This window comes from Sceloporus undulatus, chromosome 3 (genome assembly GCF_019175285.1).
Source record: "Sceloporus undulatus isolate JIND9_A2432 ecotype Alabama chromosome 3, SceUnd_v1.1, whole genome shotgun sequence".
NCBI classification, from domain to species: domain Eukaryota; kingdom Metazoa; phylum Chordata; class Lepidosauria; order Squamata; family Phrynosomatidae; genus Sceloporus; species Sceloporus undulatus.
This window is the reverse complement of record NC_056524.1, coordinates 168395154-168416529: the sequence shown is the minus strand read 5'-3', so window position 1 is coordinate 168416529 and position 21376 is coordinate 168395154. Positions and strand designations below refer to the sequence as shown.

At 38.8% G+C, this 21376-nt stretch overlaps 1 protein-coding gene across 4 annotated transcripts in view; it reads left to right on the top strand.

Annotated features, from left to right (window-relative positions):
- The window catches only part of CTNNA3 (catenin alpha 3), a 1027502-nt gene that overhangs the window by 220480 nt on the left and 785646 nt on the right, over positions 1–21376 (top strand). For all 4 annotated transcript variants that reach the window (XM_042459353.1, XM_042459352.1, XM_042459355.1 and 1 more), the window contains exon 7: positions 9676–9879. In XM_042459353.1, coding sequence (XP_042315287.1) covers positions 9676–9879 — 204 coding nt within the window. The remainder of the gene's footprint in view (positions 1–9675; positions 9880–21376) is intronic.

Below are 21376 nucleotides of genomic sequence, written 5' to 3'. Positions count from 1 at the left end.
TAAGAATTAAAGACATTCCATCAAGAGTCAGGCATATCTGTATTTTGTTTAAATACCTCATCTATACAAGTTAATGAATATGAAAGGCTAAGATATTGTTGTTGTTGTGTGCCTTCAAGTTGTTTTTGATTTATGGCGACCCTAAATCGAACCTGTCATGGAGTTTGCTTGGAAAGATTTGTTTAGAGGAGGTTTGCCATTGCCTTCTCCGAGGCTGAGAGTATGTGACTTGCTCAAGGTCACCCAGTGAGTTTTATGGCTGAGTGCAGAATTGTACCCGGGTCTCCAGAGTTGCAGTCCAATACTCAAACCATTATGCCACACTGGTTCTCTAAAATATCTACCAGTATGGAAGTTAATAACTTTTAAAGTAAGTTAACCATTTTGAAGAGGAAATAACAACCATTTTCTCTATCCTCTTCACTTTGGTGATAAAGATCTTAGTGGCTTAGTTACCAATTCTAGTGTTTTCAAGTGCTGCTTACCCTTGAATTGGAATATTGGAATTGCAGATGCAGTAAATTACAGCAATAGCACAATCCTCTGCTTGTCTGCTCAGAAGTAACCTCCACTGAGCTCTGTTGAGAACTGGTGAGGGCCTTGCTGACTGGAGTAGAGCAAAAGTTGTATCCACCACATCCAGAAACAGAGGCAAAAAGAAGGTCTGGGCAATTAGTGAACAGCTAGCCTGCAGCAGCAACTAGAAAATGTCCTAGAATCTAGAACATATGATGGAACAATCAAACTGTGAGCCCTTAGAAAAGAATTCTGAAGTTGCTAGGAACCAGCATATGTTTCTGAAAAACAAGCCATGCCAAACTAACCTTATCTGTTTTTTATAAAACCTAACAGCTTGGGTTTCAGAGGAATATTTCAATTAGTGTTTTGGTAAAGTTACCAGCTGTATTCTTGGAGACAACCTGGTAAGAAGTGGGCTTGATGGAGAGTAAGTTCTTAAGAGGAAGAGTGGGCTATAAATTAAATCTATCTGTCTATCATTTTTCTCTCTAACTTGTGATTGATTGACTAACCATACCAGTCATTGGTTCTCACCAGTGTTTCTTCATTGTTCTAGAGAAGTGGTGTGGGATTGTGCAGGATTTTAATAATTTTTGAGTCACGTGAATAAATAGATGGTGTGCTCATTAAATTTGCAGATAATGCCAAACTGGGAGAGGTTGCTAATAGTTCATAAGACAGAATCAGACTCTAGAATTCTAAGCACATGTATATAAGATTACCCCCAGATACTGATGGATTGCTTTTCCTATCTTCCCTCACTATTAGCTTTACTGGCAAGGACTGATGAGATTGTAGCCTGGAGGGCCATAAATTGCCCACTCCTGATTTACAGAGATTAACAGTGATCACTGTTCCTTTAGTACACTTCTCCAATAGGAATGGTTTCTCTTCAGAATGCTGAACTACAATTGCAATCCGGCTTGTGAAAAAAGTAGCATTTGTTGTCTGAAACGATTTGATTATTTGGGGTTTTGATTAATATGTTCTCTCTAGGAATCTCTAGGTCATCCAGCACAACTCTGCTAGACGTTGACCATAAAGTTGTGCTCTATGGTGGATGTTGACTATTATTATTATTATTATTATTATTATTATTATTTCGCTAGTTTGACATTTGCAATTTTGGTATTCACGAATATTAAACTTGAAGCCTCTCCCACACTAGAAAGATTTGAGAGATGCTTCTCCCAAGCCTTTCCAGTTTAAATTCCCTGCAGGGAGGGCAGGTTGTTTGCAGTATTTCCACATTTGTTGGGGTCTTCTTCCCCTAACCCCCGTGAATGTGGAGGGCCAACTGCACTGTTTTTTTATTTGTGGTTTTTCCAAATTCACGGTGCTCCTTCACCCCTAACCCCAGCAAATGTGGAGGGGCCACTGTACTTAGTTACTGTTATATTTCCGCTCGGTTCCTTCATAAAGCATCGCTGTTGAGATCTAGATATGTTGGAATGATTGGTGTTAATTGTAAGGGGGATGAACAGATTTGATGTATGTCGACGGATATTTTATGTTACTTTTGCCTCCCATTTCAATTCCAATTTTAATTCTGTTTTATTCCCTATGGTAACTATCTTACATACTATTGTTTAATTGTTAACTATTTTATTTTATCTGTTTACTAGTATATCCTTTAGCACATATTGTATATCTTTTAGATATACATAAGCTGTAGACAAGTAGTGCATGTTCTGGTTCTGGTGCACGCTTAGGTTATGCATATGTATTTATATTGTATGGAGGTTTATTGCACCTAGTGCACTGTATTTACATTTTATATATAGCTGTGTGATACTGCTTTTTATTATGTTACTAGTATTTTGAAACGGCCCTTGGGCTACTCAATAAATTGTATTGATTGATTGTTATATTTCCATTTTTTTAAAAAACCTTTACCTTTTTCTAATTAAAACCTTTCAACACAGGTCCAAAACACATTGCAGAAATAATCTCATCTGAGACTGCTTTAACTGCGCTGGCTAAATGCTAGGGAATTCTGGGAACTGTAGTTTTGTGAGACATTTAGCCTTCTCTGTCACTGGCGGGGTACAGGCCGCCGCCAGAAGGTCCGCGGGGAGCCGGAGCCTTCAGACGGCCCGACTCCCGCGCGGACCGAAAAAAGAAGCTCCAAAATGGAGCTTCTTTTTGCGTCGCGTTTGCGACGTAGCGAGGCGCCAGGGGCGCGCTCGCTACGTCAGCAGCGGCGCGACGCGTCTGGACGCTGTGCGTCCGATACGTAAAGATGGCGGCGCCCATGTAGAAGGGGTGCCGCCATCTTGTACGGACGGAGTCCGTACTAGGCCATGGGGCGTCTAAAAGAGACGCCCCTTTTTTAAAATGGGACGTCCGGAGGACGTCCCAAATGGCAATGTAGAAAGCCCCACTGGTGCCACAAGAAACTACAATTCCCAGGATTCCCTAGCACTGAGCCAGGGCAGTTAAAGTGGTCTCAAACTGGATTATTTCTGCAGTGTGTTTTGGACCATAGCTAGTTTTCTTAAAGACTTAATTCACATTACACACACCATAACTACTGGCCTGTGGTACAAAATGTTCCCAAGCAGGGATGCTCCGTACTTTGAAAAAGGCCTGTATGATGTCCTGCCAGGACTGATTGAATTTCCCCCTGCATTTTCTTTTGTGTTGGTTCAGGCCATAGATTATTTTAGTGTAGAATAGTTCATTGTATTAGTTTGTGGGAGGAGCTGTAGGTTTCCCCTGCATTATTTCCAGGTTTGGTTTGCCCTTTCCCAGCATGATCTGCTGTAGCTAGAGGTTTTTAGTTGGGGAGCAGACTTTGCTGAGAGCAAGCAGAGAGCTGTCTTTTGGTGGCAAGCAGGCCCAGACAGCCGGAAAGGGCATTTCTTACACCTCAGCCAAATTAGTTACCAAACTCAGCCAAATTAGTTACCAAACTCAGCCATATTAGTTACCATCAGCAAGAAAATAGAGAAATTCAGGAGCTGAAAGACCCTGCACCAGTTCCATTGAGTGAGGAGAGCAAACTACATCGGACCCAGAAAGATGTCGTCTGGAAGAAAGCTGAAACTGTAAAGTATCTTTTGTTTAGAGCTGGGGAGGAGAAGACCTTTTATTTTTGTCATTTAAATTAAATTTCCCCCTTTTAAACTTTACATTCAGCTTCAGATCCTTTTTTGGGTATCACAGTTTGTTCTCACCAGGGTACTGGCGTTGCACACCCAAACCTGCCACCACCTTTAGTTGGGTGTGTCTTCATAGCCTGACCATAGTATAATCTGAGCAGGTAGATCAGCAAAATGACTTCTATTCACAATTCTTTTGACTCTCAGGATCCAGGAAAATAACAGGAGCTATGATTAGCTTTAGAATTTCTACTATGAATTTCTTCAACATTGATTAATATATTTATTAATTAATATATCTATTAATATATTTATTAATATATGTAATATATTTATTATTTTATAATCCATTTAGTATAAGTGGTATAAGTGTATCTTATAAACAGTATTACACAATTGAATTCCGATAAGAAGCACATATTTTATACACTGGAGAGTCTATCTCGCCCCTTATCTCATATTCATTTTCTTCGGATTATCAGAAATAAGTTATTTGTATATTCATTCCATGGCTGTCCTCAGAGTTAGCGGGTCGACTAATCCAGACTCTAATCTGACTATATACAAACAGCAAGCTACAAATTAACAAAACTAATAGAGAAAACCTCAGTTGTCTGTTAACCATCTCAGCCCGTGCAAATCAGACACTCTGGTAGAAATGTGTAAGCTGCTTTCGTTATAGTATGGAACTTCTCACAACACATAGCTCCCCAAATGAAGGTTGTTTAATGGCACAGCAGTTTCTTGATGTTCATTGTGTCCATAGGAAGAGATATTTCTTGCTTAATTAAATATTCCTATTTTTCAAGGATTTCTATGCAGTTGGCAGATTTCCCAAAGAGCTGTTTTTCTAGTGTACAAATTTCCTTTCAAATCAGGCATCCTTACCCTGCTGTGAGAAGGGACAATGCTTTTTTTAATATGTAAAAGAAATGTAATAACTTAATGAATTTCTAATGCCTGTTGCCATTTTCATAAATTAGGATGCTGGTTTGCTTAATTTGTATATTATAAAATTGGCAATGCCTTTTGATAAACAAAATGGCATTAATTTATTTTGCAAATGAAAAGTTCCACAGATTTTTCAAGTGGACACACACATAATGAAGAGGGCACCTCTTGATGTGTTCCTTCTCCCCCTGAAAAAAACTTACTTTATAGAAAGTATAAAAGACATCACATCCTTATATTCTTATTTATTTATATTGTTAAATGCACACACCACTTTTCTGCCAGAATAATAGCACTGAGGGTAGCTAACAATGGTGACGCCAAACAAAAGCAATACAGGAGTGTTTCAGATTGGTCTAAAGAAGTTCTTGTGATAGAGCGGCTTGGATTTTGCCAGATTTTGCTAGTTTCTGCTTGCTGTCTCTGCATCTACTCAGTTTTGGGAAGTTGTTCGTAGCAATTTTGTGGATCTGCACTGTTTCCCAAAGGTGTTTTTAAAAAACTTTTAACTATGGCTTTAACAGCAATTTTTCTTCTATCTGAATTGTTACCCCCCCCCCCCCCAAATTGGAGAGCAAGCATGGTACAGTGGTGTGAGCATTGGACTAGAACTAGGAGAACAAAGTTTGAATCTCAGCTCAGCCACAGAAACTCACTGGGTGACCCTGGGCAAGTCGTACTCTCTCAGGCCCAGAGAAGGGTAATTGAAAACCTCCTCTGAATAAATCTTACCAAGTAAATCCTATGATAGCTTTGCCTTAGGGTTGCCACAGGTCAGAAATGATTTGAAGGCATGCAACAGCAGCAGTAGCAGCAGCAACAACTACTGAACTGTAGAGATAATGCAGAAGTGCCCTTGCTCTGCTGCATTATAGTACTACAAATCTACAAAAATTAAATAAAATTTAAAAATGATTAAAAGGAGAGGAGGAGAGGAAAAGTGAGTATATTGTTGTGATATGTCTTGATTTTTGTTGTTGTTGTTAAAAAAATCAAATTGAAGGTAAGAATAAAATTGTGCAGCTGGTACTGGGAATTGCCAGAAAATAGCCTGGGGGCTTGTCTACACGATTTAAATTCTCATCATTCTGTTTGAACAGAGTGCAATCCCTCCACACACAATTCAGAGGCATTTGGCCTTTTTGTGCCCCCCCCCCCAAAAAAAAATGCCTCAAGGACTACTCAAGGATTCACACTGAAGAAATAATCCAGTTTAACACTACTCTAACTCCTATGGCTCAATGCTGTGGAATCCTGGGATTTAGAGTTTATTGTGTCACCAGAACTCTCTGACAGAGTAGGCTAAAAGTCCTACAAAATGACAATTCCTAGAATTCCATAGCATTGAACCAACTCAAAGTGATGTTATCCTGGATTATTTCTGCAGTGCGGATGGAGCCAAATTCTACAGAAGATTGCAGTTTTTACTGGAGTATCTGCGAGGGTGCACATTTTCGGCAGAGGGAGGATGAAGAGATGCAAATTTGCACAGGAAAATGAAGACAATTAAGCAATGATGAAAATGTATATAAATCTGCAACAATTCACATAATATATTCATGTGTAGACTAGCCCTGGGATGACAGAAACCTCATTTGGATATTTAAAACCCCCTTCCCCAACAACTGCAGCAACAAATACCACAGTTTCCTGCTCCATATGCTCCATCTGGAAGAGCCCATAGTTAAAACAGATTAAAATGCAGATTACACTAAGACACATTGTCAAAAGAACCAATAGATCCCCTTTAACAACAACCTGACTTAAATGCCATCAGCATACATGGTCCTTCAAACACTTAACCCACAAACCTCTGGGCTAAGATTAAGGGAGAGCTGTACTATCCTGCATCACTGTGAATAATTGGAGAAGCGATTCTGAATTAGCACATGTTAAACACTATTTAGAGATCCTCTATTTTCTATGACAGCTGTAGTAGGTTGTTCATGTGTCTTGCCTTACAGAGGACTTTCAGTACTCCTCAATCATTGGTGCTGCAGATGATTTAGAACTTTATCGCACACAATTTTTCCCCGTTATGGGAACTGGAAGGGGACTCTTGGGGCTGTGCGCAACCTGCAAAAAATGGATTTTATTGCACAGCGAATAGTCCTCAAAAGGGCCCCGTTCCATCCCCCGGCACCAAGCCGTCCCCGTTCAGTACTGAGGGGTGCCAATTACCTCATGCGGAAGACTTCCGACCAGAACATTTAATGTTCCTCAGCACTGAACAGGGACGGCTTGGCACCGGGGGATGGAACAGGGCCCTTTTGAGGACGATTTGTTGTGTGATAAAATCCATCTTTTTGCAGGTCACGTGCGGCCCCAAGAGTCCCCTTCCAGTTCCCATAACGGGGGGGGGGGGGGAATGGGGTGCGAAAAAGTTTTTAGACATCAGCCCCCATAATTCCTTAGTACTAGTTATGCTGACTTCTTGGACTTTAAGTCCAAATACTCAGAGAACCATAATTTGAGATCTTCTGCTATATTTAAAGGGCCCACACAGAAGACAGTCCTCTGTTTGAAATGAACTTTAGTCCAAATCTGATTTAAAGTTTATGAACCGTTAATTGTGGGAGAGGCAGAATTTTTCTAAGGAGAGAATATGATGACTACTAAGCAATGAAAAACATCTGTATGTATTGAGTTGCAACTGGTAGATATGGACTTGTTTTTCATATTATATTTATGTACATCTTATGGAAATGCTAGTGGTGATGGATTGTTATTTACTATGAACCTAAGGGATTGATTTAAATTTCTGGTCTGTGTACGAAAAAGATTACAAAGAGCATTCTCTATTGAACAGGTACATTTTGTGCTAAGATGGTGCAGCCTATTGCCATAAACTATGTGATATTATTTTATTTATCTATTATTGTGTTGTAAAACATTAATTCATTGCAAGTTGCAGTCACTAGGAATTTAAATGTGCAATGGTATCTTGTCCCTGTGAATGTGAATGACAAAACAGTGCCGTGGCTTGACATTAGAATAAAATATGAAAATGCACGGTTACATTAATGTTAAGGGTGTTTAATGAGCATGCTGTGCATTCTGATAATGATCCCTTTTCAAACCTTGTTTTAAAATGAACAAGGGAACAGGACCATGCTGATTGACCCTGCTCCTTACAACCCCATGATCATTTGAAGATTACAGTAGACAGTGAGAGCAGGAACAATGTAGATAGATGTTTATGCATTGAAACATACCTAAGGACTTTAGAATTATTGAGGTTGTGATTACAATGATTCTACTGTTTTGTAAATGTTTCACCCTCCTTCTCACACCCTGGATTTAAACTCTCATCAGTCCCATTTCACATGGTCAGTGGTCAGGGACTCCTGGGATTATAGTTCAAAACATCAGGATGGATTCTCTTTGAAAAAGGCTGAGTTGGAACTGTCTTCATATACTGTATTTATTTTAATTGGCCTTGTATAGAATGATGAAGGGCATTTAACAGGGCCTTCTGAAAGGAAATAATTGCCTGCTTTTTTCATGCTTAGCAATATCCTCCCCTCCACTAGTTTCCCTTGGTATGCCTCAAAGGACATTTGATAATTTCTGCCACATGTAATAAAATAATTTGGCCAAGAATTTTGAATGGAAACATCCTAAGACACAATCTTACTTAATTTTTTGATTTTTATTTTTTTGCTGTCCTTGAAAAATGAAGTTTCAGGAAATTCTAGAACAGGAGATAAAACTGGAAGAGGAAGATAGTCATATACAAAATAGCGAAAAGATATAAACTCTTGTATACAAGAGGGCCAGAATATGCTCACTAACTTTATATCTCCATCCCCTTTGAACTTTTCTCCTAGAATCTGGTTGCCTTGGATCCTCTTATTGTGAATGAAGAAAAAATAAGGCAGTCACCAGAAAAGCGTTTAGAAGGATTTGATTAACATTATTTAATATTTTTAAAAGTAATGTTGGTTAATGAAGGCAGTGAAGCTTAATAATAGGGTTTAGATCCTACCAATGGATGGATGGATGGATGGATGGATGGATGGATGGATCTATCTATCTATCTATCTATCTATCTATCTATCTATCTATCTATATCTATATGTACAAGCTAACAAAATGAAATTCAACACGGAGAAATGTAAGGTACTGCACTTAGGGCAGAAAAATAAATGCACAGATATAGGATGGGGGACACTTGGCTGAACGGGACTACATGTGAAAGGGATCTAGGAGTCCAAATAGACCACAAGTTGAACATGAGTCAACAATGCGATGCAGCAGCTAAAAAGGCCAATGCAATTTAGGTTGCATCAATAAAAGTATAGTGTCTAGATCAAGGGAAGTAATAGTGCCACTGTACTCTGCTTTGGTCAGGCTCCACCTGGAATAATGTGTCCAGTTCTGGGCACCACAATTCAAAAAGGATGTTGAGAAAATGGAGCGTGTCCAAAGGAGGGCCACTAAAATGGTGAAGGGTCTGGAAACAATGTCCTATGAAGAACGACTTAGGGAGCTGGGGATGTTTAACCTGAAGAAAAAAAGATGAAGAGGTGATATGATAGTCCTGTTTAAATAATTGAAGGGATGCCATATTGAGGAGGGAGCAAGCTTGTTTTTGGCTGCTCCAAAGAACAGGACCTGGAACAATGGATGCAAGTTCCAGGAAAAGAGATTCCAGCTCAACATTAGGAAGAACTGAACTTCCTGACAGTAAGGGCTGTTCGACAGTGGAACACACTCCCTTGGAGTGTAGTGGAGTCTCCTTCCTTAGAGGTCTTTAAGCAGAGGCTGGATGGCCATCTGTTGGGGATGCTTTGATTGAGATTTCCTGCATGGCAGGGGGTTGGACTGGATGACCCCTGTAGTCTCTACGATTCTATGATTCTGTATATATAATAAGGATTTATAGTTCAAACTAAAAAGTGTGGCAGGAGTATTTAGGAAAGTTACATGAAGGTGCATTCTGAGAGAAGTGGGAAGTGCATGTTTTAATAAGGGGGAGGAGGGGATGTTTAAATATATGAATCTGTACATCAGTAGATGTGTTTGTATGTTTTATGTTTTTTGTGTGTATGTGTTAGAACTTCAATAAAAATGATTTAATATTAAACTTTTCTCCTAGCATTTGGTTGTCTTGGATCCTCTTACTGTGAATGAAGAGAAAATAAGACCATCGCTAGAAAAGCGTTTAGAAGGAATTATCAGTGGTGCTGCTTTATTAGCAGATTCTTCATGCACACGTGATCTTCACCGTGAGCGTATCATCACTGAGTGCAATGCTATTCGCCAGGCTCTTCAAGATCTCCTTTCCGAATACATGAATAATGTAAGTAATTTGTCCTTACCTTTATTATCAGCATGCTTCTCATCTATCTGCTTCTGTAAAAGCTAGCTGAATAATCATCCATTCATTCTGTTCAGTACCATAATAATCTAGTTTAGTCAAACCTTTTTTTTTAAAATCTATTTTCATTCTTAAAATTCTATGTTGCATATATGGAAAAGCAACCTTTGTTGTGTAAAATGCATTGAGATATCCCACATTTTCTGTCTCTTTCACTGGCTTACCAAGTACATTGCTCATGGAGACCATCTTGCACAAACTGGGGAAGAAGAGTGACTTTACATAAAGGACTTCTGGCTGTTGTGCATTGATTAATGTGATGACCCAGGATCTGTTTTTCGAGTTGGGGAACTCTACATTGGCAGACAGGGTGTTATTAATTTTGCCCAACTGAAGTTACTTTTCACCTTCATTGGCAGAGAAACATCCTTAAATATAAATGCTTACATTCACTTAGAAGTACCTTTCATATGTTTGTTGCATCTTACTTCCATGCCCCAACTCCGTCCCCAGGCCAGGCTTAATGGCTGGTCTGAACAGGGCCTTCGTGATTGATCATTTAGTACACTTCTGATTGATAATGCCTGAGGATTAGCAATTACACAAAGCCTTGGAGGTCAATTTCTTTTTGGGGACATCACCCCCCCCCAAGTGTAATCCTGGAGGGTTTGGGCCCCCATTGCCCCCCATTCTGGGGTTCATAGAATAATGCTAGTAACTACATCCATAACCTGCCTACTTTGGGGTGTGTTCTGTCTACACATTTTTTACTCTGGCAATGCCATCAGCTGTTGTTAGGATCACAACAGTTTTCAACTAAAGTAACAACACATTTAGGAGGAAAAAGCTTTCCGTCCCTTCCAAATGATAACATTGTACATTGTGAGATATCATAAAAAGATAGAAAGCACCTGTGCAAGGACAGTGACAGATTTCATTCTTGAGGTACAGAACTATGACATGTACAGCTAAGTGTAGCGGGCACTCAGACATTTCAGTGAATATATGTAGGAAGAATCAAAGCTGCTACAATAATCCTGTCTCTCCCATGCTTTTATTCTCAGTGTGCATCTATATATGAAAGGCCTTAGAGAAGAGAGGGATAACATAAGTTTCTCTGTATGTTGCTGAACTGCAGATTTCATCATGCCTGATAATTGTCTGCTTTGACCGAAACTGAGAGGGGAGGTGAAGTCCAAAAACATCTAAAAGCACACAGGTTCCACATTCTTGGTTTAGGATCTGTTAACAATATGCCAACAGAAGGAGAGATAGTAAACCACTTTATTTTTGCCTACTATTATTCTAAAAAAAATTAATAATAATAATAATGAAATATCCATAATTATTTCTCTTTTAAATATGTTCCTGAAATATCTGGTTACTTTTAAAATAACAATATGTTCAGGTTGAGTTTAAGATCCAAATAATACGTATCCTGTTTTCTGAACTGTTTGTTTAGAGGTGAAAGATCTCTGAATTTCCAACTGTTTTGGATTTGATCTCCAAGAAATCCTAGTCCTCATGATTAAAGGGGTTGTGGGAGTTATCTTTCAAAATATGTAGAGGCCCAAAAATGCAGAATTGAATTTTTACAGTGAACCATTGGAGAGTTGGTAACAATAAAAAAAGAAAGAAGGCAGATAATGTCAGTAGATACCATTACTCAGAGTAGCATTTTATCTGGAAACATAACATCTGTGTTGAACTATGTTAGTCTTATCTAAAAATACAGTTAAGAAACTAATTTTGTTAAGTAGCCATTGCAGTCAATCCTGAGATGTGATACTTTTATTATGAGTACAAGCTGTCAATGCAAAACCTATGTATCTGTTTTCACAAATATTTTTAGGGATGTTTCATCAATTTTCTTCCTACTGCAAAAAGTCTTAGAAAACCATGCAGGCTATTGAAGGCTATTTCCAGTTCAGGACTTATTCTGCGGGAAATTTGTACATGGTTGTTTTGCATAGGAAACAGCATTTTCTGAATGGAAAATCCTATTACAATGTAGAAGTATCAATTTTTGCACAGAAAAAGTAGTTTTCTACGTAGGAAATTCTATTTTCTGTGCAAGTCAACAATATGTAAATTTTATGCACTCTTTCCTGATTATAGCATTTTCTGTGCAGAAAACTGCATTTTCTGCACAGAAGTGGATATTTCTGCATTGAAATATTATCTTCCATGCAGAAAATACTGTTTTCTACACAAAACAACCACATGCAAATTTTGCACAGAATAAGTCCTGAACTGCAAAGATTCTCATTAGTCTAGGATTTTTCTGAACAGGGTTTCTCAATTCTCAATGCTTTTGGTATTTGGGGGGAGGGGTGCCTGCATAAAAATTACACATTGTTGACTTGCACAGAAAATAGAATTTCCTACGTAGAAAATTCAACAAAACATTGACATTGAAAAATACGATAGCTTTTGGTAGTTGCTTGTGGTTTCTAAGTCTAGAAAACTGATGCTGAGCCCCCCCCCCCCCAAATAAACAAAGTCAGATCTACTGGTCCAGTAATATGGCATTTGTTACTATGGTGAATTACTATAGATGTAAAATACCATTATATCTTCCATCTCAACTACAAAGTATGACTTGGGTATTATGTTATGTGATTTATATGTAATAATCACACTACTGACAAGTTGTTATATTTATTTGTTATTAATTTACATTCTACTTTGCCATATCCGCCATTGTGTCTCAAATGTAATAATGGCAGGATACAAACTGCCGCTTTGCGGTGCTTCCCCGCCGCCACCGTTTGCTCCGCGCGGGAGCCGCAGCAGCCAAACCGTGCGGCTCCCGCGCGGAGCAAAAAAGAAGCTCCATTTCGGAGCTTCTTCTTGCGGCGCACTGATGACATCACGAAGCGCCGCCGGCGCATTCGCGACGTCATAGGCGCCGCAACACGTCCAGTACATAAAGATGGCGGCGCCCATGTAGAAGGGGCACCGCCATCATGTACGTATAGGATACGTACTATATGGCGGTTTGTATCCCGCCAATATTTCCTAATAGTTGTACAGTTTCTTTAGTATGCATAAAAAGAGGGAAGGAAGATGTAATTTTATGGCACCGTTATAATTAACCCATTTATTTCACCACAAGTTTTGGGTGGATTATAGACCACTTCTTCAAATGTTTCTGTATAGATGACCCTGCATGGTAGAAGATAATGTGAACCTATTTCAGAGGGCTTGCAATCTAACATTCATCCTAGGACTAACCATTGAAGTAAGAGAAGGCAGGAATAAACAGGGGAGCATGTGAAATTATTTTATTTATATTTACTTTGGTTATTTCTTGCATACAAACCAAAAACACATCTTCAGAGAAACATTTCTGTTAGCTACTGTACACTTGGATGCACTTTATTTTGTACTGAATATAATGGCATCCATTGTCACAATAGTGCTTTTATTATTAATGTGGCTGAATGAATTTCAGCTACCTGTTGTTCTCTGTCATGGAAAAACAAAGCAACTGGTCTTTTATGTTGCCACCATTTTGTGAGCTTTTCTTCCCCTCTCCTTACATATTTGTTTGGCTATTACAAGTATTTGTAGATAGTCCTTCTGCCCATCAGGGTTTCTCAAGGCAACGTACAGCTAACAAGAGTACAGCAATACATATTCAAAACAACCAATTAAATGTAAAATGGCGATAACAAGCTAATTTTCTTCTTTTATAGGAATAAAAATGTCCTTGCTCTGTATTCTCATGGATATTGCCACAAAATTGCAGCTCTCATTCAGGGTTTGTTGTTGTTGTTTTAAATACTCAGAAATTAGAAAGCAGCAGGGCGGCACCCTCCTGCATTGCATTTTCAAGAAACTTTACTTTTCAAAGTATACTCATTAGTGTGTGGACATATTGAGTGTTCATCAGGTCCACCAGTTTACAAGCAAAGATGGGGCTGACAACAGGTTTATGTCTTCACAATTAGGGTCTTCTACGTGGGCTCTATGACCCACACAAATGGGGTTATCTGCACCTGCACAGTGCATCATTCAGAATCTTCTAGAGCTAGGAAGTAACTTTTTGGCAGTAGCTAGTCCCTCCTCTTCTTGGTGCACATGATCAGTATTTTAAAATGTAAACTTTTTAAATGTAAAATTCTGTATTTTAAAATGTTGTTTAGAAGATATAAATAGATATATTATTTGCATGACTTACGCCTTCCATCGATGAATGAAAATACAATCTCACTAATAATATCAAAATTAGGCATATAAAGAATACAGCCAGCCCTTAGTATCTGTGGGAGATCCATTCTGCCCCCCCCCGATACCAAAATATGTGGATGCTAAAGTTCCATTGTCCCCAATGGCAACACATGCATACAGCCGTGCCATCATTAAAGACAACATAACTCCAATGGTGGTGCATGCATGTGGCCGCACTGCCATTAGGGACAGCCCCTGTTGTGCCCAGTGGCAGCATGGCAGCATTAGGGACCATGGGACCTAATGGAGGTGCGGCCATGTGCATTTGTCACTATGAGTTGTCCCTAATGTGGCCATGTACATGCCCTGCCATTGGGGACAACATGGGCTTGCCATTCACAGATGCTTAAATCTGCAGATGTCGAGTCTGCGTATACTGAGGGATGACTGTATTGGATAATTTCCCAGTCCTCTATGGAAAAGGGTTTTCACGACTGCCAGCATTCCCTGTTATGGAAACAGAGATGTTGTAGGATTTTGCATTGTTTGGTACCTTTTTTCTAAGCAAAAAAATGATGAAAAAAGTAAGAAAATAAATTTACATCACTACTAGAGACATACTTTCTGAGGGATTCTAGGACTCTAATAAAAAAGCAACCTTTCCAAGATCTGTTCATAACATTTGACCCCTGCATAGTTGTTCAAACCTCAGTTTCAGAAAACTCAAAGTTTCTTGTACCAGTATTTCCACTTTATTGTAGCCTAGTTCAGTGAATGCCATTTACCCAAGACTTCTATTTTGAATGCTGCCTGGAGTATTCTTCTGATAAGTGAGAGTCTGCTCCACCACATGTCACTTCTTGTGTCTTTGAAGAAGCAAGACTGTGCAGAAAAGCATATATGCAGACTTTAATTTTTAAAAATGAACACTGATCACTGAGGAATGGCTGCTTAAAGCAAACAAAAAACACCTTTACATAGTAACGTGACTAGGGAACACATTGCATTTCTACAGTAATTTTTCATTACAATGACTAGCTGAGTGTTGTAGGTGCTTAAAATTTGATTGCCAGGACCCACCGAGCAATCAAATTTTCAGGAGTTGCTACACACCCAAGATTCATTTGCATTAACCCTAAGATGTTGCTTTAAATCAGCATAATTGAGCCGAATGCCAAAGCAGATGCTATTTTATGTAAAAACAAAAGACATTCTACAGCAACAATGCAGAATTTAAATAATGTATAAATCAAGATGTGTAATGTATAAATCAATAGGCATATAGGGTTGGTAATCCAACATAATAAACATACAGGATGGGGTGACACTAAGGAGAGACCTTGGACTCAGACTGAGAGATGTAAGCCTGCCTTCCCAGAGCTCTTTAAGGGCTCATCTAATCTTTGCTTGTCTTATAGCTAGACTGCTTTATTAGAGAACATGTTTGCTATGAGAAGGTAATATATACAATAATACCACAGATATATACACACAATGTGAACACATAGATTGAATGTCAGTAGAATGCAGATTGAGATATGGAGCTGGATATATTGGTATGTCGTATCACAGCAGCCAACATACATTAGTTACTCTAAATTAAAGGAGGGGTAGGGAAAGTGCAGGGTGTGGACAGCATGCACTCCATGAAAGCCACCCAAAAGTCCCTCTGATCTGTGCTCCTGTTCCCCTCCTCTTCCCAATTGGATGGTTGTTTTTTCCTGTTTGAAAAAGAAGCCTTATCTAGGTCTGGAAAAGATGAAGGGTGTTAAAAGGACCTCAGATTCGGCAAAATGTCCTGACTCTTGAATGTGTTTCGATAAAAGTCTGAATACCTTTGGGGTATTTTTGAAACCTTTATGTTTAACTACTGTTCTTATTAACATTGTGGTTTACAATTTAAGTTTTTAAATATAGTTTTTGCTGCTGATAGTATCTGTTGATCACCTTTAGTCCCCTGTCAGTGAAAATGGTGGGATATAAACTCTTACAACATAAAGAAATAAACCCTTAGAAAACCTTAGAAAATATTTTGGAAAATATCAAAGGACTATTTAGCAGTAAACATTAGCTATACTCTGGTCATTCTTCTATGACCTTCCTCCTCCTCCTCCTCTACCACCACCACCTCATTTATTTTTGTAGCACCATTTTGTTTTCCCCTTAAACAAAAAGGTGTTATGTCACAGGGCCAGGGCCAGGACCATATTGAAAACTGAGCTAGGATCAACTTACTGCAGTGCAGATGACAACACAGCTGAATGTCTTTTTTCCCTTTGGATAACTAGTAGATCTCAGGAGACAGGGCTGTAAACTCAGGTGAAAGTAGGTTCTGGCCAAGAAAATGTAGAGAAGGAGGTTTTAGCCAAGTGTTAGCAGGAACACGGGGAATAAATCAATATTTGTTCCTTTGGTTTTTAAAATTGATTTTGGCTAATGCTTTTGCTATTTTTTTCTACGTTTCTGTTATAACAATTTAATTGAATCCCAATTAACAAAATCAAATCAGGATAGTACAAAGCAATTTGTACCAACATGAAAGGAGAAAGGAATGGCAGTGGGGAAGGGGATCAGGTCCAGCAGATACTTTAGACTGATTCAGAGATCTGGATATTAAAAATATGCAGGAAAAAGCTAAACAGTGGACTTAGAAAAAAGGCCAAGGTGGTGTGATACAGAAGAGGAGGAAGGGAGATGCTTTGCTCATGATAGACAGTTCTGGTGCAAAAATATCACCAGAACTCTCCAATCACAGTGTTTAGGAGGAGAGATTATGTGAGGCTGTTGAAGTGAAACAGTCAGCATCTCTTAGGACTTGATCACATGCAGACTGTAGCAAGAGAATAGCGTCTTTGGCAATACCTATCATACAGTGTTGCTTCTAACCCGTTGCTGTGGTGCCTCTGAAGTGTTGTTAGAGGCTGTCTTTTCATTGATGGGAAAACCTGTCAATAAATGGACAGTCACACTGTCACACCATTACTCCACAAGTGTTATAAATGCCAATATTGAGTAGTCACATAAAGTCAGTCTCCTCCTCTCCAACTTCCCCCTCGCTATTCACATGCAGCCTGTTTTCTTTCTATTCTCCCATTTTTTCTCGTTGTTCTTGTTATTTTCTTTAATTTCCATGTTCCCATAAACTCCAGAATTGTGTTACAAATAAAAATTAAATTAAAAAGACAGGTGTGCTGTATAGGGCATAGGGCAGGAGGGCAAGGTTAATGGGGAACACAGAAGAGAGTGTTTTGGTGCCATCAGTGCCAAATGCCTCCATTGCACTATTGAGAGGTGTGATGATACAAGCTTGCAAAACTGGTATGTTTCTATTCTCTTTAAATACCATGATGGCAGAAAGATTGAGGTGAAGCTTAGGCCCATGTGATAAAGTCCTTAGTGTGTTTGCTAATTTTATCTGTGTTAGTAGAAAATCATGAAAGACCTATGATGAGGGGTGGGTAGTTATTGATTGTTATCTGAACTGACCTAAGTCTTTATCTTTTTAATTTCTCTTTGTATTACTGAATAGGAAAAGGTAAAAGTTGTCCCTTGATATGAATGTCTAGTCGTAACTGACTGTAGGGGGCGGTGCTCATCTCCATTTTTAATCCGAAAAGCCAGTGTTGTCTGAACACTGCTCTGGCCGTCATGTGGCCAGCATGACTGCACCAAATGCTGTTATCTTCCCACTGAGAAGTGGTACCTATCTATCAACTTGTATTTGCATGCTTTCGAACTGCTAGGTTGGCAGAAGCTGGGACTAGTGACAGGAGCTCACCCCATCAGGCAGGACTTTGGCCTCAAACTGCCAACTTTCCAATTGTTTATTCATCAGAATTGGCGTCTTAACCACTAAGCCACTGAATAGTCCAGCTATTAATTCTCCTGTTCACTTTCTTGTTATTTGTTAGTTTGTCTGTTTATAAATCTGTCTGCATTTAGGAAGTAAAATTTGTTATCTCCACTTTCCCAACTTGCTTGTATTTGTTTTTGTTACTTGTTAGTGGAAGGTAGGTTGGATTCAACACAGAAACAACAGAGCATTGTTTGGGGGCCACTCTGAAGTGGAATTGATGTCTCCCTTTACTGTGGGCAGAAAAAGAACAGTGGTAAAATTGAGAGGGCATTTCCAGATCAGCACCTGAAGAGGAAGCATCAAGCATTCTTGTTCAGAAAAGAGGCAGAAAAGTCCCTGCTGGTAATGTATACCGCTTAAAGCAAAAACGTTTCTATGCAAATCAGCCACATGCTAAAATTGTGTGGAATAAATCCACAAATTAAAGCATTGTGTGCATACGATACATCATTTCATGTGCAGGGAATGCTGTTTCCTGCACAGAAAAGGTTTTCTGAGCAAAATAACCATGTGTGGATTTTGTGCAGAATAAGTCCTGAACTGCGAAGATTCTTACCATCTTTAATTTTGTGTAGATGTAGGTGGGAAGTTATAGTCATTTTTGGCTTCCCAATACAAGTCAGTGAGTGAGGATTTGTAATCTCAATTCCTGAATGTCTTTTTGGATTCAGGGTCTAGATTGGATTCATTTGGGTTGTTTGATCTGGACAGAACTGGTCCCAGCTCTGAACTACAGAATCAGGCTCTGAATTGAACCAGGGGCTCCATACACAGTCCTAATTGAAAATGCTTTATGAAATAATGGGTTTCCCACCCTCTAAATTGACCTTCCCAAACTTGGCACCCTTTTGACATGCTAGATTGAAGCTTCCATTATCCATAGACAGACTGTCCATTGACCAGGATGATTGGGATATTGAGCAAATAGTTCAAAAATCTAGAGAGCACCAGGTTAGAAAACAATGGTCAAAAGAGGTTGCACTTACATTTCATACAAGAAACTTTTCAGATTGCTTGCTTACATGGAATTTGTGATTTATGGCGGGGTAATGTTCTATTAAGCTAGTGCAGCATGAGTGGTGATGGTGGAATGAAGATTAATCCATCTGTGTTGCCATAGGAGCTGCTGTGCCAGCTCCCGAGCAGCTCAGGAGCCTGCAGGAGACAATTTCATGTGCCTTCTGCCCATCACATGGAATCTATGGTCATTTTACCCCTGGCACTATGCCACTGCTGTCACTGCCAGCTATGCTTGCATGTAATGCTGTCCAACAGGATCTCAGCTATTTTGTGAGGTGGGGCTGAGATATCTGTTTTTGTCCCTTCCCTAGTCTGCATATATTTTGAGTATGTTTAAAATATCCATAATCTTTTAATGGTATTAGTTGTTACTGATTTATTGAAGCCCCTCCTGTCTCCCCCTATCCCAACATTCTGCTTCCAGTAGTCCTAAAGGTAACACAGCTGTTAAGATCTAGTCTTTGCTTACAAATGGAAACACTGTACAGACTTTGCTGGAGTGCTTACTTAGCTGGGATCCTTCTGTACCCTGGAATGGTGCTCATATTCTCATAACTAAGACATGTTTTGCTCGCATCAAAACAAATGATGTGAGCAAAACACACTTCAGTTGATGTGAGCAAAACATGCCTCACTTATGAGAACTTGGGCACCATTCCAGGGCATAGAAGTATTCCAGCTGGAGTGTCTATTCTGATACAGAGGCATTCTAGGAGCCTTTCCAGGGCAGAAAGAGTGCACTGGAATGAAATAGATAAGAATGAGGAACAGAACCCAGAACTCTTCCCTTGGCAGACTCTTAAGCACATGTGTGTTAAAAACAGCATCTTCTCTAGGGCTTTATCAGCTTTCAAAAAAGAGAATTCAGGTTTCTCAAAAACATGGCTTTGGGATTTCTCCTCTTCACTTTGTCTATGCCAGTTTGGGGGGGGGGCACTGTGACAGATCACTGGGTCACTCAAAATGGATGTTATCTCCACGGAGCTTATCAATTGATTTATTGATTGCATTTATGTTGTGGCTTATTTATTTTTTACACTTATATTTTGGCTTTTTCATCAATAAAATGGCATACTTGGCTTTCCTTTGCTGCCAATGGACTTCACAACAACCACCTTGTGAGGTAGGCCAGGCTAGGAAAACAGAGGCTCTTACATTCATATGTAGTAGCACTGCCTTTGAGTGTTCCAGTTTTGGTGTAAAAAGTGTTTGCTGAAATAGAGATGATCACCAATCCATTTACAGAATTTCTCTTTGGGCTATTTCCCCCTATATACAGATTCTCACAAAGCTCTGTTACATAAAGACATTACTAGTTTTTGTTTTTCAACAGAAACATTAATTACTGCATAAAACTGGAGAGTTAAAAAAATACAATGTCAAATTTACAATGGAAGGACAAATTATGGCCCATTGCACTTATGGGAAAACTCACTTCATGTGTACTTTCCTTAAGAAATGACGATGGACACAATGAAAAGCTTTACACAGTTTGGCATCTATTTTCTCTTAGACTAATAACAATACAGATAATTCAGTATACCAACCTCTCATGTAAATTTGTGGGAAGATTTGACGGATTAACAACTAATAAATATAGTTGTGTGTGTGTGTATGTGGTTTTTTTTCCTTTGTAGAGCCATGAAAAGAATGTTGAGAAAATATCAGTTTTGACTGGAAATTTATTTATTTCCCCCTTTATAGATTAGAATGGTCTTTTTATTGCTTATCTGTTTTTTTCCCTATGTATGTAATTAAAGTAAAATTAAAAAAGTAGGTCAAGCTAAGGATAGATGACCAATGAGTTTCATTACTTGTTTAGGAGGGATGTGAATTTGATTTGGATTTCTCAAGTCCCAGTCAAACACCTTAAGCAGCCAACTAGTCTGTGTATGTGTGTTCTTGCTTGACTTGTCAGCTCTGCAAGGTAAAGGAATTTTGGTGCACCATCCTCAAGGCACAGTTTTATATTACTTTCCCCATCTGCATGTCAGAAGATGACAGCCTTGTTAGTAAGGCAGATATCAAGGCAAGGGAATTATCTGACTTGTGTTCATCTTGGTCTGAGGAATTAGATGAATTCTTCTACTTTAAAGTTCATGATCTCAGGAAAGCAATGTGAACAAAAATATTATACCTGCTTTGTGGAGAAATAATCAAGTACTAGCATTAAAATGACAGTTAAGGAATTTTGGAAAAATGATTAAGATGATGGAAGATATAAAACTGAGTGAAAGAAACAAAGAGGTTTCTTAAAATGGATATCTTTTGTTCAGTTTATGAAGTTAGATGTAATCTGGATAACTGATACAACTCATTTGAAATGAAATAAGGAAATAGTACCTTACATTTAGATTTAAAGTATTAGATAGACCCGTTAAGAGAAAATATACTTCAGAGTCATTGATAATCTTTGCATTCTTTAAA